Below are 20,010 nucleotides of genomic sequence, written 5' to 3' on the forward strand. Positions count from 1 at the left end.
TCAATGATAGAGATAAGTCAGTAGAGGTGGAGAAGGAAGGTGGGGAATGGGATTCTTTTAAGGAAAATCCAGATTTATTTATTTAAAAAAAATTATATTGCTGCCTACTCATGGCAGGTAACAGATAATCAGAGTTGGAAGGGACCTTGTAGGTCATCTAGTCCAACCCCCCGCCCAAGCGGGAGACCCTACTCCATTTCTCCATTGGACAAATGGCAGTCCAATCTCTTCTTGAAAGTCTCAAGTGATGACACTCGCACAACATCCAAGGGCAAGCTGTTCCATTGGTTGATTATTCTCACTTATTTAAAATTAAAATGGCAACTCAAGGCGACCTACAGGAGATAGAAACCTCCCCACCCAGTGACAACACACAGTCATACCGGCCATTTAATAGGCTCCATCCCGCTCTGGGTTCCTCAGGCCCGCTGGCAGAACTACATCTTCAAGCCTTCCAAAAGAGCGACAGTGGGGGGCCAGTCTACTTTCCAGAGGGATGATGTTCCTGAGGGAGGGACTAGGCCCTTCTTCTGGGTCCCACCAGATATATCTCCTTAAGGGACCGGACCCACAACATTCCTCGCCTCCCCACTCTAGGGGGTCGGGTGGATGTGACCGGCAAGAGACAATCCCTCAGATAGCCTGGTCTCAAGCCATGAAGTAGGATATCGTAGGAATTTGATACTTTTCACAGCCAGATGCATTTTCCTTTTCCTTATTATTATTGTCAGTTATTGAAATAGAAACATACTGCTGTTGCATTAGATGGGATTTGCTACCTTTTCAAGAGAGAGAAGGAGAGAGAGAATGAGAAAGAGCACGTAATTTCTACCAATAAATTTTGTCTTGGCATGTTCTGAATTGGATTGGATGACTACTTCATGGATTGGCCATTGCAAACAAGCTTCAGAAACCATACTTTGAACCAAGTTCCCAATTTGATTTAAATAGGAGAATGATGGTTTGTAACGACTGTAGTTAAGCTATTCTCAATGCAACGAGGCACCATGATACTGAGTTTGTTCATCATTCCCATAGATGCCACATTTGTCACATGTTTGTCACAAGGGCATTGCCCGAGATATCGCTATAGAGCAATATTTCTGCTTAACGGCCACTTGAAAATTCTATTTTGTACGTATAATCTTGGATTGAGATTCTTCTTTTCCAGTTTTATATTAGTTGGGTAGCATTTCACCACATAGCACTTCAGATTTGTGCTGGAGAGATAGCAAAAGCTGATAAGAATAATACAGGTGGAGGTCATTTTAATGTCATGAGTATTGTTTCTTTTATCTTGGTATTGCGAAAGTTTCAACATGATAGACTGTATCTTGAGCAATCAGGGTATCGACGATGTAATGAAATAAAGGAGGTTCTCTTTTCATTGCTGAATTCCTTTTGAGATAAAGCAGTATACGCAGAATTGAAACACTTGGTGTGAGCATCTCTTTTCTTGTGATCTTAAGAAAGGGAAGACACCAAGAATATAAGACACTTTGCAGCCTGGGAGTGAGGAGAATTCCACTAGCTTCCAGGCCCTTACTCTTGAGCACAGCTGAATGACTGCAATAAACATTTCTAATACATTTTAAGGCATATAGAAGTGGAAAACTGTCTCAGCCAAATTAGGAGTTTAAAGCATGAGAAATCAGTCGGGACCAAGTTTCATCAGATTGCCTTGACAGGTAGTCATCTAAACAATACTGAACACTGGAAGTAAGTATTAACATATTAACTGTGAGTTATTTTTTTAAAAAAATAGGATTACACCTTTTGAAAGATGGGTCACACCCTTTCTGAAAGCCTTTAGCTACTGGAGTTTTCTGGCTGAATTCATATAATAGAAACAATCTCAGCTTTCTATATTTGGTGAACTCTGGATTGAAAGATTCAGTGATTACATCGAAAGGTGATGTAGCTTCATGTCCAAAGTAATTTGTGTTGTTCCTAAACTAAAAGTCCTAGCTGTAAGCAGCAGAAGGTATTCTATTATTAACACAGTGACTTGAGTACCTGCTCATTCAATAACAGTGGAGGGCCAGGTGTAATCTTACAGGGTTTTTATTTTGTGTGTGTGCCAAACAGTGAAATATAATGGTAGGAAATATTCTCCTGATAGTCATTGTTAATCCATCAGGTAGGAGGCTGTTCTACAACAGGTTCGGACAGAGTACATTGATTTAATTATTGATTTTTCCTCATTTAAAGGAAAATTGACATATTACATGTGCTAGATTCATCAGGCAACTATTAGAAAATAGCAAATGTAGAGTTAGTAGAGGTGAATGACTGAAGGAGAATTCATTATTTCATTGATTAAATAATGAATTGATTTTATAAGGCTAAAATTGTTGTTTCATCTTGAGAAATAATTGTAGATCACCACAAAACTCTAAACAATAATATGTATATAGATGTGGGTATATCAGTGGAAGGACATTTGACAGGGGAAAAGTATTATCAACCTTGCAAGATAGTGCAAGCAAGAAGCACAGCCAGATGAGCTAATTGTACTTTATTGCAAGGTAACATTAACAGAATCTTACAGATTTGAAAGTACATTTCTCCCCTGTCTCCTTTTCAGCCCAAGAAACTAGGACTTCTCAGCTGCTTGCCAGCCCACATTCCTGTTGTAAGCTAAGTTGCCTTTTATATGACGGTTCTCTAGGCTGCTTCTCTTCTTCCTGTCTCCCAAGGTCATTCCCACATACCATTACAGATATGATATTTTGATGAAGGCCTGTTGCTAAGTGTGTAAACTGTAAGCTGGAAATATCTAATTAAAATATCAACTTAGAAATATACTTGTTTAACTAACCTGAGGCAAGCATTGATGCTTAGGTCAGTTTCTGCGGATTGGGAAAATATGGACTTGATTTCTATAAAAAGAAACTTTCTACAATGTTACTGAAGATCAAATAACATATTCGATAGAACTAAAGCAAAAAACGGGAAATTCCTCTGTAGATTCTATTTAAAAGGATTATCCCAAGCATGTATGTGAACAAACTGCGCTAATTGTTCGTAATTGTCTTTTATTTAATAAACAGTTGTTCAGCAATGTCAGCGATGGAGAAAATTGTTGCTTGTTTGAACAGGGACACCGTACATCACATAAGCAAGAGGTGCATACCATGGAAGCAGCAAAACTTGTGGAATACAATTTGAAAATGACACTCACAAAACTTGTGGCTCATCTCTTTGGCGATGGTACGTACCTCACAAATCAATCAGCTGGCCTCTCATTACATTGCAATGTATTTATCAGTGTCATCCACTCTAGCAGCTAGTAATAATAAATACTGTCTAATTATTGTAAGTGGTAACTTGCAAGAATTCCTGCAGAATCTTTACGAACACTAATCTCAAACTTACACATCAGTATTGCCTCCAGATTATCTGTTCATGGAAGCAGAATGTCAATTAACACATAGTAACAATAAACACACGCAAATATGTACCACATTATGCTGACAGTCCTTGTTTAGCAACTGCCTTGTTTAGTGATTGTTTGCAACCGTTTGCAGGTCTGAAAAGCAAAGGAAAACTAAAACAAGATCATAAACACAGTTGCGGTTTCACTTAGTGACTGCTTGCTTAATGATGCAAGTTGCCATCCTAATTGTGGTCATTAAATAAGGATTACCTACAATCAACATCTTTTAATGACCCCATAATCCTTTGCAGGGCAGCTGCAAAGTCTGGGCAACTGAATGGAGCGGAGTATTTACTAGCCGGATGCCCTTCCTGTTGCCAGTGCAGAGTTATATTCAGCAGATGTAATCTTAACGTGCCCAGAGAGAGAAACATCTGCCTTTACCTAGGACCGAATTCACAGCCTCCTGATTGTGAGGCAAGAACTCAGCTAAATATTTAAGAAGAGCTATCAGCAGCAGACTTTTCTCACAACACAGCTTTCTATAGTTCAATGATGTTATGCTGGTTTTGATGTCTGAAGATTTATGACCATACTTATTTGATCCAGTAAGCATAAATGCACACGTTATTATATTTTTATATTCCAGATTAACTCATAGTTGAGGACATATATATTCAATTCTGAAGTGTAAATTTAAAAAACCCACTAATAACACATACCAAAGTTGCATATAATATAATAAGCTACTGTGGTCTAATGCCTTTGTTAAGAACAATATATCTGAGTTTCACAAAAATCATTCCGGAATTATGGGAGCTGCAGTTCTTCACATCAGAAGGGGCACTTGGGTAAGGAAGATGTACTAGAAAGCCAAGCATAATGAATTTAAGACAGCAAAACTGTTCTTAAAGTATATTTAAAAATATATCATATAAATAAATAATTTCTATGAACATTAGAATTCATGCAAGATGTTGGCAAGGTTTGAAATTGTTGGGGTATATTTTTATCATAGATCTAGCAAAGAACATTTTAATTTAAACTCCTACACAAGAAGGTGTTAGCAGCTTCTTTATTCTTCTTGCTGAGAAATTTTTGTTTGTGGTATATGCATACTTGTTGTTTCTTCTTTTCATAGTCAGCTCCAGTCTCAACTATTTTTTATTCACGTTACATAAACTGAAAATAAACGTCAGATTGAACATGGGGCACTTGATAATCAATATTTCCTTTGGCTCTGTGTCATGGGGTTACCCATTTTTAGATTAGTTGTCAGCTTATGTTCATATTATACTTTAACACCATATTTGCATAAAAAATATAAAAAGCCAAGTTTCTAAGGATGAAGATATATAGTTTCTTCATTTTCAATTGCGTACAGTAAATGCAATGCTGGTTACAGTATTTACCATTAGTTCAATATGGTTTTAAATATTTGACCTTCTCAAATGAAGCCTAATTTTTATGTTTCTAATGGGTTGTCAGGTCCATTATAAACTGGATGTATGCCATTGCAGTTCGTAGGGCAACAGATACTCAGACTTGAATACTCCACTTGGGCATGAAGCATGTTGTACACCAAGCTCAATAATTTTGCTTAAGATATAGTCAGAATAGAAGAAGGTTATGTGTGCCAATTGGAAACGAAACAAACTACAGCGTTTTTTAATCTGAAAAAAAGAGCAGGACTTGAAAGAGAGTCACTCAGCTTCATTTACTGCACAAGGGAAAGAATAAGCTATTCTGTTCTTCAGACCCTCTACTTATCCCACTTTCTTTCTTTCTCTTACGTAGAAAGTTCCTTGTGCCGTGTAGTTATTGGAGCATGTTGCAGATACAATGCACACCATGTTTGTAGATAATTTAAAATGGGCTACAAAGAAATTTATTTGGTAAAAAGAGATAACTTAGGCAATAATTTAAAAAAAAAATAGAGTGGGTGAAATCATCAATATCACATATCTCCACTATTGCTTGTCATTGCATTGATGCCTCTGTCAACCATGCTAAATAACTGAGGCCATGGCTATCAAACATCGAAAAACATCTGCCAGGCTATCCCACCTCCTTTACATGGATGATTTGAAGCTGCATGGAAAAACACAATTTGAAATGCTGATCAATGCTGTCTGAATATGTAGCCAAGATATTGCAGTGGAGTTTGGACTGGACAAATGTGTCACCCTCACCATTAACAAGAAAAGTAGTGAAAACTGAAGGAATCAAGATGCCCTGTGGAAATAACATCAAGAATCTGTACTGAAAAATATACTATAAATACCTGGATATCTGCCACATTGAAATTGAGAAGAAGGTTAATAGTAAATACAGGTAGAGCCCAAAATTTATGTTGCTAAGTGAAACATTTGTTAAATGAGTTTGCCCCATTTTGCAACTTTTCTTGCCACAGTAGTTAAGCGAATCATTTCATTTATTAAGTCAGTAACACAGTTGTAAAGTGAATCTGGATTTCCCATTGCCTTTGCTTGTCAGAAGGTCACATGACTCTGGGACGCTGAGATAGTCATAAATAGGAGTCAGTTGCTAAGCATCTGAATTTTGATCATGTGACCATGGGGATGGTTATAAGGCTGCAATGGTTATAAGGGTGAAAAATGGTCATAAGTCAATTTTTTCAGTGCCATTGTAACTTTGAATGGTCACTAAATGAACTGTTGTAAGTCAAGGATTACCTGTACATCAGAAGAGTGAAGAAAATCCTAACTCAGTGGTGAAAATGCCATCGAGGTGATTAACATTTGAGCAGTTTTAGCCATTAGATATACAGCTGAAATAGTGGGCTGGACTCAAACTGAAGTATAAACCCTGGATAGGAAAACCAGAAAAATAATAACAGTAAATCATACCCTTCATCCATTCCATGCAGTAAAGTTGATAGACTTTATTTACCAAGGAGCATAGGTTGCATTAGTAGTTGAAGTTGAAGAAGAAAAAAGGGCATTGGAAGAATATCTGAAGGAGAGTATAGAAGAGGCATTGAAGTGAGAATACTGTGAAGACTTGTTGACTACCAAAGACATCAAACCTGCCTATAGGAAAATTTTAACATCTACAGAAAATCACTGGGAGAGGTCACCCTATCGGGGTTGAAATACCATCAGCATGCTGATGAGAGCTGTACATCGATGCTGTGGTGAGTTAAGTGATTCTGTGACGTCTCCCTGTGCCTGAAGGCTCTTAAGATCTGGATAGGGTGCAACAGGCTAAAACTGAACCCTGGCAAGATGTAGTGGCTCTGAGTAAGGCACTCTTTGGTTCTTGTAGAAGGGTAGGATGGGAAGGCAGAGAAGGTTGTTGGTCTCATCCATTAGAGATGTACATCTGGTGGGACTATGAAAAAGGGCATTCTCATTAGTGGCCCCTATGGGACATCCTTCCCCTGGAGGTGTCATTGGTCCTCACCTTTTCTGAAAGGCTCCGAAGACGTGGTTCTGTCAGTGGACCTGAGGATTTTGAATGGAGACGGAGCCGATCAAGCGATTGGTTTGATTGAGTTGCTGCTGCCATGGGGTGGTGGCATTATGATTTTTAATATTGTGGATTTTAATGTTGTAAACCACCCAGAGCCAGCTGTGTATGAACTGGGCAGTCATACAAATCTGTTTAATAAATAAAAAAATAAATAACCATTATAATATAGTCATCATCTATATCTCTGGGGAGATGTTAGTTATTTCCAGTTACTGACCACAACAACGTTTTGCCCATGTTCTCAGTTCAAACCAGGTAGTTGCTGGTAATTGATTTGTTTTTTAAATGGTGCTTGAATTGCATAAAAGCGTTTTCCCCTTGGAAAAGATATGGCTCTTTCTCCTCTTCCACCTCTTCCACAAGATCCAAGATATATTACCTTACACACAAAGTATTGTCAATTATGTGGCTATTTACTTTGTATGGTTTGCAATTATTGATGCCATTAAATAAAAGGTAAACTTTTTCTTAGAGTACACTGCAAGGCATAAGCTGTTACATCACTTAACCCCATCTTTTCTTTTTGGCTTATATCTTTTATTTTAACCACTCCAGGACTCAAGACTAGATGGGTGGACTGCTATTTTCCATTTACTCACCCTTCCTTTGAGATGGAGATCAACTTTCAAGGAGAATGGATGGAGGTCTTGGGATGTGGGGTCATGGAGCAGCAGCTTGTTAACTCAGGTATGAAAATTCCTTTTTCTTTGTTGACCTTTCTGTTAGCAAAGACTTCTAGTGCAATCGGTTTCACAGCCCAGCACGCTGCCTTCATTTGCAGCGCACTTTCATATACATCTGCAGATCACAGTTAGTAACTGGCTGTTAACTTAGAGACAAAGAACAAACATAGCACTTTGAATGCTGAGGTTGCTACATTAATTGAGTAAATGAGAAACTAACACTGAAGCCAAATTATTCACTAGTGGTAGAAAGCAATTTTTTCTCTTTCATGATTGAACAATGTATGGATTATATTGTTTGCACAGAAGTGTGTAAATATAGTTGTATGTCCTAATAGAATAGTATAGCTATGGGAAAACTACAGAATTCTAGCATTCTGTGATTTGACTTAAGCTAAAAACTGTTGCTGATCTGTCTTCAAGACAATATTTTATTTAAAAATCTCAGACCTATAATACTATCATCACCAATAAGTGCCGGCAGGATTAAAGTATATAATTAAATCATAAAATGTAAGAAGAAATCCTATCAGACATTTGATCCAACCCCCCTGTTCAACATGGGAAATCATTAATCACTTAGCTATCCCTCCCCCAACAAATATTCAACCAATCTCTATCTGACAAGATCCCGTAAAGGGGAGTCAGCTATTTTTCCAGAAATACACTTGCATTATTTAATATATTTTACCATCAGGCAATTTCACTCATTCTCCTTGATTCTTGTCCAGCTTTTGATTTCAGCAGAGAACAAGTCTGTTCTGTCTTGTATGTGGTAGCCTTTTAGATGGCTATACAGATAGTCCTTGACTTAAAATGGCTCTTACACATTTTAAAATTATCTATGCAAGGAAGTATTGTATTCATTGAATGGCCAGATTCTCATAAACATTAAAAATAAACTGCTTTCAGTTGTTACTGAGCCAGCTGGCAGTTAAAAATGTATCTGTTGCCTTGATAAAAAAAACAAATAAATGAAGAACAAAACCCTAGGTTATTGAGAAAGTGGCAAAATTCTTTTTATTATTATACGTGGTAAAACTATGATAGAAATTGAGTAAGTTTAAGAATTACAAATGTATTAATAATGAAAATGGAATTGTTGTTTTGAAGAATACATTTGGGATACATTTGCCTTCAAGTGTAACAGTGGATGGCCTGTTCTCGTCAAAATGCCATAAGAGAATATGGTGGGATTTTGGAAATAAAAGATAAAAATCTATCCCTGAAGTTAGTTTCCTCCTTGAACATTTCAGAATCCAGTGAGGTTTCCACATGCTTTGATATATTTAGTTTTGAACATTTAATTGGGAACTTGTGGGAATTTTTCATTTGCTTTCCCAAACATAGCATCATTTTACCACGAAATCCTTTCCTTGATTTTACTGACATTTCAGTAGAAGCATGTCTCCCGCTGAGGAATTTTTGGAGAAATGAAAAAAAAAAAATTCATTGATGTACTCACAACTCCCTCATTCTTTCCCCCTACCCGCATTGGATTTCTGGATTAAAGGCCTTTGTCTTAGAGAAGACATATTGCCTCATGAACTTCACAATGAGCAATGCAGATCAACATTATACTGTGATCTAGAAAGAAATGCAGAGTAAAATCTATTCTGGCTTGTTTTACATTCATAAATCCTACTCTTCTTCGTGAAGAAAGTAACTTTTCTCACTGAGAAAAAAATGTAATAAAAGCACCATATGTAACAGCCAGAATAAATGTACAAAAATATGTTGCATTCTGCTCCATAGAGCTTATTCCAAAGAATCCAGTAAAAGTATGTATAGATATATATGCCACAAGTCAAGCCCAAGACACTCAAGAAATGGTCACTCTACTATTTTTCACCTACTGATACTTTAGTTATTATGGTTTACTGAGTGAGAGAGTTGCAGAATGTGGGTTTAGGGCCACATTCTTCCTTGGAGGTCTTTTTATTCCTTTTTAAGCTTGCAATTAATAGTAGTATCTGCTGCAGATTAGTGCTCATATCTTGAGAAGTTCTATAATATTTCTTATCATTATGGGTTGTTTTGCTTGAAAGATTATTTGAGTATGTTTAATAAGTCAATTGTTCCATTGTGAGTAATCATATTGATCAAGGATGATCAGAGCTGTTGCTTTATATGATAAGGGTTATATCAACCCTTTGAATTGTCTCAATATTCCAACTTTGTGTTAAAATGTTGATATGTTCCATGCACACAGTATATAATAAGTAATAACTAGTAGCTAAAAGGGAATATGATCAGTGGTAGTATTTTTTTTTTTTTACTACCGATTCTGCGGGCATGGTTTGGTGGGTGTCGCATGGCTTGGTGGCGTGGCAGGGGAAGAATAATATAAAATCCCCATTCCCTCCCCATTCCTGTGGGAAGGATACTGTAAAATCCCCCATTCCACTAACCTGCTTTCCAGATCTGTTCTCCTGTGCAGAGCAACAGAAGAAGACCCAGCTGATCAGCTGGGATTCAGAAGGCAGAGAATAGATGGGGGCAGGACCAACCAGCGGTGGTATTTACTGGTTCTCCAAACTACTCAAAATTTCCGCTACCGATTCTCCAGAACCTGTCAGAACTGGCTGAATACCACCGCTGAATATGATCAATATTAACTTGTTTTATTTACTGGATTGATGAAGCCACCAGAATGCAGTTTTTTCAAGGCTGTATCAAACCTCAGAGTGTGTTTCCTTGAGAAGAATTTTTTTTTTGTCCTTCACATCTAGCTCTGTACCTCTTTGCAGATGATTGTACAGAAGCTCTCCAGCAGGTGAAGTATGTAGCATATCTTGTGTGCCAGTCCGATATCAGATGTCTGTGGGGAAAAATGTAATTACTTCCCAATAACACTGCAGGAATTTGAAACAGAACTGCTTATACTGCTGTGCTTGGGATTTAACAAGGACGATATAGCAGGCTTTGTTGAATTTGGAAGAGTTTGTGTAGCTCAGTTCAGCTAGCTGGAGATTTGAATGTGTGTTGAGCCATTCTGATAATAGAAGGGGCAAATTTAGCTTTTCAGCTGACTGGACTAGAAAGCCAGGAAAGGAAGCATCTGCTGCAACAGGCTAAATCTGATTCAGTCATGCCATTGAGACAATGACCCTTACATCTTATTGATGATGTTGTATTCAGGAATAAGCCTTTTTAAAAAAAAGTTCAGTAGACCCAAATTATTGGAATAGCAATTGTTTAATATACCAGGGAAGAAATAATAATACAGGTAACCTTGCAATCCTCAACACAATGAACACAATTAGGACCCGAATTTCTGCTGTAATTTGTTGTGGTCATAGGTGGAGTGGTTCCTAATGATAAAATCATTTTAATAACACTTATTAAACAAATCACTGTGGTTGTTAAACAAATCATTGCAGTTGTTAAGTGAATCACATAGACATTAAGTGAATCCAGCATTCCCAATGGGCAGTTTTTCGGATATATCATGACTATGTGACCACAGGATGCTGCAACCCAACTATTATAAATGAGAGCCAGTTGCCAGGCGCCCAAATTGCAATCATGTGACCGCTAGGATGATGTAACAATTGTACGTCTGCTTACAAATTGTAAGTCATGTTCTCCAAGGCTATCAAAACTTTGAGCCATCATTAAATGAACAGTGTAAGTTGAGGATTATCTATATGTTCTAGGGACTCCCTGATAAGATGTATTCATTATTGGATAACTTTGACAATTCAGTAATCTCATCAGCACTTTTAACACATTAATCCATTCCTAAAATTGTTCATATATGTTTAATGCATTTTAGAGAGTTAATTATTTTGCGGTCTATGTGGAAATGAAATGTGTGAAATAATGGTTAGCTGGGTTTCTGAAATTGTTTTTATGAATCCCAGGACCAAAAAAAAGTGAATTATAAATATCTCTGCTATAAATATCTTTGCTTACAAAGTCTCATTCACTTGGCAATTTCTTCTTCTTTGGTGGACCACTGACTTATGTAAAGTCATACCAAAAAGCATTAGGGTAGAAGCAAAAGTTAGTAAATTAGTATTGTTTTCCCTCCTCAGTTCTGAGTTTAAATATATAACCTACCTGAAGGTTGAAAAATTATTACAGCAGCATGTGACTCAAATCTTTAAAAAAAAAACCAACTCTACAGATAATTGGCACAGTGACCATAGAATAATTCTGTTGCATTAGCTTTTGACCACGTGTTGCTTTTTGAAGTTTATGGATAGTCTTCAGAGCAGCCCGAAAAAGAGTGAGTTACACTTATCCAAGGGTGACATGATGAGGGCATGAATGACTACAACCCAGAGTACCCAGGTTCAAGGAAGTCCTAATCTAGTCTGTCCTCTGAATCAGGGTTTTCCTGTTATCTGCTCTAACTGGGAGTTCAAAGAACTTCCAGATCATGAATCTCCTATCTTTCACCATTTTTGTAAGATATTAAGCCACTGCATTGAGAAAGTCTGAAATAGCTGTTAAGGACTGACTTACAGAAAAGATTATACATTTCTGGGATTGAAGTAAACCTGAAAAAGACACCTAATACACTTTATCTTGAGAGCAAGAAACAGAATTTCATTTTTAATGTGGGCCGGTGTGTTTGCAGTAAAAATGACAAAGTTTTCTTCTCTTCTCTTCTCTTCTCTTCTCATCTCATCTCATCTCATCTCATCTCATCTCATCTTAAAGATTGGGCAGAGAGAAACTTGGGCAGGCTTTCAATATTCTGTTACCCATACCTTACAACAATTTTATTTTATTTATTTGATTATTTATATCCTGCCTTTAGTATTTATATAAATAACTCAAGGTGGCAAACATATCCAACACACCTTCCTCCTCCTATTTTCCCCACAACAACTCTGTGAGGTGAGTTGGGCTGGGAGAGAATGACTGACCCAAGGTCACCCAGCTACTTTCATGCCTAAGGTGGGACTTGAACTCGGTTTCTTGCTTTCTAAGTAGTGCCTTTACCACTAAACCAAATTGGCCCTCGTAATAATAAACAGTAAAGTAGTGTTCTTGGAATCTCTGCAGTATTTATTTGTTGCTTGAGCTTAATTCAATCTATATTGTCTCTGACAATCTTCAGACATTGAATTTGTATGGAGATTCTCAGTCATCCAGGTTGTGGTTTTCTCAAAGTTGCATTTTCAAAAGGCAACTGGACTTTCTTTGTTTTGCCTTGAAGATGTTTGGCTTCTCATCCAGAATGCTTCATCTGATGGTGGGGAGGATAGAAGGATTAGTTCTGACAGGATTGGGGATGAGATGGAAGGATCATGGTTCTTTGCAGTCATCTTGTTAGTGCTCTCTCTCAGAGCTGTTGAGGCCACTTGAGGGTTTATCTGTGCCCTCAGGGTCACCTGAATCAGAATGCAAACGGGCGTGGAACCTTCTTGGAACTGTTGAAAGGACTGTGTTGTACACAGGAGATAGTGGTACCTTATCCCTCCCTTCTGTTGACAGAGGACTGTTCAATTTTAACATAGATGACCTCTTTTGTCCTTCTTTGAAACCAATGGTCCTCTCTATCCAGAATCTGTCTAGACACTGAAGAAGGATGCCCATTGCATCTTTTCTTTAGTTTGGAGTTGAGTTATATAACAGGCTACCATCAGCATACTGATGATCACAAACCCTGGACTAGTGAATGTCCTGGGCCATCCAGGTACCATTGTAGATAATCCACAACAATTCAATTTCTGCCCCATGTTCAAGCCTGAAACCAGATTGACAAGGTTCTGGCACAAACATATTCCTATGTATATGTATATTCATTCGTGTTCCATCAATTCAACTCCGTAATAAAATGAACTCAAATTTTATTTTATTTACCTTTTCCCTCCAATCACACGAAGCTAATTTTTCTTATCTATCTACTGTAGCTCAGCTCCAAACTTGGACTTACATCTAATTTTTCTCCATCTAATTTCTTCTTTTTACCAGCCTTTTGCCTTTGCCCAATTATAATCTGCCCCCCTCTATCACTTACAGCATAGTTAGACAAGTGACAGTGCTAACTGTGAATGTTTATGGTCTCCCACTGTCTGTTGCTCATAGTTACACCCACATACAGTGTGTTCAGAACATATGCATCATTTGATTTCTCCTTCTTATAATTTGTCTTTATGCCTATATTTAACTTACAGATGCATTTTTTCCCTGCTTACATTTGTTGCGCTCGCATGTATCTTAAAAGAAACATGTATTGTTTTAGGGATGTTGGCATTTCTAACTGAAAACTTTCTGTCATACCCGATATGTACACTCTAGTTTGTAGTCTTTGGAATAATTAATTTAACTTTACTCACAATCTGTGTGTTTGCATAAGATGATCAAATATTGCCCTATTGTGTGACAATTCAATTACGTATGTTTCCAAGAAGTTATTTTTTAAAATGAAGGACAGATTTCTGAAACTTACTCTTCTCATATGGCATGAATTGCTGGATTTTTTATGAAGCACACCTTTTACATTTCCTTGCTTGACTAATGAGCAAATCTAGCATATAACCAGGCTTCTGAATGTAGAATTAAAGGTTCTTGCAAGATTAAAAAGTGGAAATAATTTAAAGAAAAATCTGTGCAAATTAAAATAATGGGGATCAAATCAAGTAGAATTGTTAATTTATAGAGTCCTAGAAATTGTAAAGTGGGATAGTAATGTGGATAAAAATTATGAGCAGAGAGTTAGGCAAATCCCTTATAAATACTGTAATTAAGCTTGCAGGGAATGAAAGAAATAAACTAATAGTGAACTAGCCCAGGTGGAGAGTAATATGGGATAAAGTTTCTCAAAGTATTCAGAAAAATGCTGTCTTTATTAAATTACAATAATTACAGCAATAGCAATAGCCCTTAGACTGATTTATCTGTCCATGATACTTTACAGCACTCTCTGAGTGGCTTACAAATGTCAGCATATAGCCCCCAACAATCTGGGCCCTCATTTTATGACTTTGGAAGGATGGAAAGCTGAGTCAATCTTGAGCCAGTCAGGATCGAACTCTTGGTTGTGAGCAGAGTTACCCTGAAAGACTGCATTCTAACCACTTGCTACCAAACTTGGAAATTATAATAAGAATTTCCCAGCTTCAAGTTTCTGAATTTACTTCAGTGTTAAAAATAAAATTGATGTAGTTCTTGCTTCTCTAGCTTTGTTCATGTATACTATATGAGGCAGGCATCATAGCACTATCCTTTCTGACACTTCTCCATAATTCAACTTTCTTTTTGATTCAGTTACATACCTGTTTTTTCCATATCATCATTTTTAATGTACCTAAGTTATGTTTATGAAACTCATCTTAGAAAATTACATTTAATACTTAATATATTTAATAATATATTCAATATATTAAATTTAATATTATAGCAAGATCTAATTTCTTGAAGGTATGCATTTCACTCCATTCAGGTTTAGTTTTCCTTAATATTAAGGACTTTAGCAGGTCACAGTCACTTTATTTCAATGTTTGCGCTACTTAACTGTCTATCGTGCTGATGGGCTATATTAAATCAAAAATAGTTAATCGACCTGTACTTCCTCTATCCTCTGAAAGAAGAAATGGTCAGAAAGATCAAATCAGGAATTTCTGGGAATCAGCAGGCTTGGCAGACTTTATCTCTCAATAAATATCCATGTAATTTAAGTCTCCCATCATGATTACTTCATATCTCTTTAAAAGCTCTGCGATTTCCATCTTCCATATTGACTGAGCAGATTACAACAGATGCCAATATGGCGTTTATTCATTCTTCCACCTATTTTAATCGAGATGGTTTCTGTAGTATTGGCAGATTAATTCATTTGGATTTTTGAGAAGATGTTATGGAAACATACAGTGTAATCCCACTCTTATTGCTTTTGTTCCTTTGAACAATTTGTATTTTTCCATTGCTGTGTTCTCAGTCTCAATTATACATATTAAGTCATATTTTTCCTCTTTATCAAAGAGTGTAAAGTAATCTTGTTTATTGCAAATCCTCTGAGAATTAGCAAATAGACATAAAGTGTTATGTTTTGTTGCCAAGCATACAGTCTGCCAAGGAGAAGGGATCAAGCATGGAGCTAGCCTGGAGTCATTGCACAACTGCAAAAGGGCTAGGACTGACTCCCCTTTTCACGCACGTTTCTTGAAGCCTTATCTAATTATTCCTAGGAGTAGGAGATTCCTGTATTATAGGCAGAACATAATAAAGTAATTACCCTGACCCCTGTATGTGTGGGTTCAGTGCTTGGCAGATTCCTGAGATTTCTTTCAACAGCTTCAAAGATCATGGTGAGAGTTGTAGCTGCTCTTAACACTATCATTTGGATCCAAATGTATTAGTACAAAAGGGTCATTATTAATGAATTCGATAAATCTTGGAAGTTGTTCTGTTGCATTCGTAATCCATGCTCTTAGTAGACAATACACTGTTTGCTTCTGTTCCTCTTAGCAGTGGCTTACCAATTACAGGCAGAGTCCTCAAGTTACAACCATAATGGAGCCTGTTGATTATAGTTGTAAGTTGTAATGGTCATAAAACAAAGCAGTCACATGACTTTTTTTGCTGCAGTTTTTAAGCAAGTGCTGCAGTTATAAAACAAATTCATTAATTCCTAAGCGAACACTGTGGTCATTCAGCCAACCTATTGTTTGCTTTGGCACAGTTTTGCCCCATACGCGAAATAAGTGCCAGTTTTTGATGAAACTAGTAAAACTCAGTCATATGACTGCGGGGCACTGTAAATTCAGTTATGTAACTAAAGGCTTGAAGTGCAGTTATATGACCATGAGTGGAGGCAACCATAGGAACTGAGATCCAGTTTGTAAGTCCCCTTTTTCAGGTAGGTTCTAATTTCAAGCAGTTGCTAAAGTCGTAAATTGAAGACTTACTGTACTAACTAACTAAATTGGGGACTAACTGTGTTATCACTCTTAGTTTCTAGCTGCATCCCCTCTGGCCTTCAGGAATCAGCCCTTCTGTACTTTGGTTCAGCCCCCGCCCCGGAGGGCTCACAGCTTGATTCCTTGATGAGAGATGAAAGTATATTTTAGTTCTAATGTCAACCCTCTGAGGTAGGCCCAGTCAGGATACAGATACTACAAGAAATAGTAGAGCTCTTATTTTATTGATTTTGCAGCAATAGTATCTTGTAATCCTGACTGAATTTACCCTTCCTTTTCCTCTTATACTAAAGATGGTATAAGAGGAAAGGAAGTATGTTGTCATGTTTTCCTGAACTGAGTTCAGGATACCAAAAGATCAACAATGCCTAATTTTTTCCCACCTCATTTTTGGGTCACAACAGCTAAACCCAATCCCACACATTTAGACTGGACAGTGCAGCACCTTCAACTTCTCTTTTCTAATGATATGGACACAGAGCCATGCAAAGAAATGATTGATTTCCTTGGTCTCCCTTTGCTAGAGGAATAGTGAAGATGCTTCCTTTTTCTGGACAGGTTTTCTTTAGTAGCTGAGTACATATCTTATTCCCTGAATATTTATGACTGTGATTTTTGTAGCACTGTTTTCTGACTTTCATGAATTTCTGAATTCATGAACCAAAAGAACTGTGCTCAACAGATTATCAGGCATGAATTTTGATATATGCTTCATATATTTTTTTATTTGGGAGGGCCTTCTGTCATGAACTGATAACATATTTAATTCCTTTGTAATAACAGTGATGTGTATAACTATGATATTGCAGCCATAGAAACTTAAGAACAGCACTGGTTATGGAAATCCGTACTACTGTGAATCACAGGAAAGATTTCCCTCCATTTCTTGTCCATTTGGAATAATTCATTAGATAAATGTTTCGTGTGCCATCATCTAACAAGAATCCTTAGCTCTCACAGCACTCAGAACCTGTTTTGAAAAACAAGTGAATGCAGAGCCTTTTAAAATAACTTTTATTACAATAATGGAAGAAATGTTTCCTAGCACAAAACAAGGTATCAATAGAAAATTAGTTTCTTGGAATCCAGAAGACTCCTTGCCTTAGACTGTATATTCATATAATCGATATACTCATGAGCCAGTATCTGCCTTTTCTTTCAATTATAAATTAATTATGAAGACAGATCATCTATATCATACATAGATCAGCAGCTGCAATAGCATTTCAGTTTAAAAGAAGGGGCTTAATAAATAACATTTTTATTAACAATTTGAAGATCTCAGTTGAAGATATCTCTTGTGAATAAGCTGACAGTATGTGTGTCATTACATCTAAAATATATCTCAAAGCATGACTCCCAGCTATATTATTGCAGTCTCCCAAATTCCCAAGACTGCACTGCCAAAATTTGGCAACAGATAACCAAGATTCAGTAATATATTCAAAACATTTCTCCTTAAAATAGGATCTAAAAGAGGTGCATATTCAAAGTTCTGAAAAAGGATTTACATTTCAAATCTTTCATTTCCATGCCATTGCAGTTAGTATTTCAGAATTGTCCATATTTTAAACCCAGAGGCAATAAACTAATGAGTAACTGGATAAGGATTTATGCAGCATTTATTCTATAGTCCTAGAGATTCAGACATGTGCCCTAAGGATGATAGGATGTATAAGGATTTCTTCTTTTGAGAATGACCTCAAAGGGAAAAAACCAATATTGGATGTTTCCTTCAGTCTGCCTGTCTCCAAGAGTGGTTCTTTCTAATGTCAGGGAAATTCGATGTCGGACAAGCTCTAACAATCACCCTTCTCTTTGAATTGGCACAGAATTTAGACAGCTGAAGTTAATATCAATTCCCTCCTACTGATTGCAGTAGGATAGAAAAGGTGCCAACAATTAAGAGACCCAAACTTTTATCCTTTCTAACTTACGTTCTACTGAGAAATCCAAAACAGAGCTGAATTTGTAGGAGTCTCTCATAACAGAGTGTTATTAGAAGAACAATCAGATTTTGAAGTTGCCATGAAATTCATTAATAAAGCATTTATAAAAGAGACTTTTCAATCACTTGTATGGCTATACATTATTTCAGGTCCCCAGAAAGCCACAACTACTTGGTAGCATAGACCTACAAGGAATATTATTTATATATTTAATCACTCTGCTGTGCACCTATGTAGTGACTTGTACACATAATCCCTTTCTTTTGGCTCAGAGACCTGCTCAATTATAACTCTTAATACATTGCAAGCCCTACAGAATTACTGTTCTAATCAGTGGACTTCCAAGTAAAATGGTGAACGGAAGGCAGCTCTGCTAAAAGCAGAGCCGACCTTCACTCCAGTGAATAGAACAGCTCTTTGTAATTTCTCTCCAGACAAGGAGAAAACTTGAGATTGACCACAAGTACTCCAAACAGTTGTTCCTCACAAGGAGGCTGCAAGACAATTTTCAGAAAGTTTAGGACTCTGGATGATGAGGGAATATCCACAATTTTGCTCAAACCACAATTGGCACCTTCAAAAGGGGTCACACAGTTCCTGTTATAATCACTTTTGGGAATTGCTTGTTAATTGCTTTCAACTATTAGAAATCTTTGTATCAACACATTTTGAGGCACTGGATGAATTTTATTCAATCCTTAGCAAGAAGTTTTAAATACAAGTCTTTTTTTAAAAAAAGATTTTTAAATAACCAGCAAAACTGTGACTACCACTTGGATTTTGGAAACTTAAAAATAGACTAAGAATCCAGATATTTGAAATAATATTTTGGAATTAATTGTAAGAATCGTTTTTGTGGGAAAACACTGTTGTCTTGAATTCTTAAAAAAATATGATAGGATGGGACTTTTGAGGTTGGACACTAGAGGGAACTCAAAGGAACTAAAATATGCAATTAAAGGAGAAAAATACTTAAATTTGATTTATTAATACAGAATGGAGCAAAATGTTTCACCATGCACCTTGAAGGGTATTTTTGAACAATGAACCCAGAAGTTAATTTTAAGACTGTCTGCCTCTACCAATAAATTGTGTTTAAAAGGGGAAGAGGAACAAGTTTGACTGGACAACATTGGGACTGATCTGAAAGTGGATATAAAAATGAAAGGCTACAAGAATTATATAGGGGGAAAGATACCACATTAGCCATACAAAAGAAACTGATGGATTTCTTAATAATTAAAAGTGATACATAAATAACAATCCAAGAGAGTGACCTGGATAATTGTTTTACATTGAATTTACAAAAGAGGCTTGTTAAAACTTTGAAGAATTTGGTGGAAAGAGACAAAGAAAAAAATGGAGAGAAAAAATCAAGTATGTATGGAGTGTAAACTGAAATGAAATAGTTTCTCTTTTCCGTAGCTGAGAAAAATTACATAATTATTTTAACAATTAAAAAAAACAATTGAATGTCAACTGTTTCCAACATATAAACATTATGAGGGGTTCTTTTTGCTCTCTGAGCTTGGTTGCTTTCTTACAGATGTTTCATTATCCAAACTAGATAACATCATCAGTGCTGGCAACCAAGTTCTGACAGCACCAAGGACCTCTCAACCATG

General features: G+C 36.7%; 1 protein-coding gene across 9 annotated transcripts in view; it reads left to right on the forward strand.

Annotated features, from left to right (window-relative positions):
* FARS2 (phenylalanyl-tRNA synthetase 2, mitochondrial) overlaps positions 1-20,010 on the forward strand; it is a 204,674-nt gene that overhangs the window by 48,135 nt on the left and 136,529 nt on the right. For 8 of the 9 annotated variants that reach the window (XM_026715056.2, XM_026715057.2, XM_087930800.1 and 5 more), the window contains 2 exons: positions 3,054-3,213; positions 7,430-7,561. In XM_026715056.2, the coding sequence (XP_026570841.1) occupies positions 3,054-3,213; positions 7,430-7,561 (292 nt within the window). The remainder of the gene's footprint in view (positions 1-3,053; positions 3,214-7,429; positions 7,562-20,010) is intronic. The other variant, XM_087930803.1, reaches the window with a different exon arrangement.

This window comes from Pseudonaja textilis, chromosome 3, assembly GCF_049901715.1.
Source record: "Pseudonaja textilis isolate UNSWEBS1 chromosome 3, rPseTex1.2, whole genome shotgun sequence".
Classification (NCBI taxonomy): Eukaryota; Metazoa; Chordata; class Lepidosauria; order Squamata; family Elapidae; genus Pseudonaja; species Pseudonaja textilis.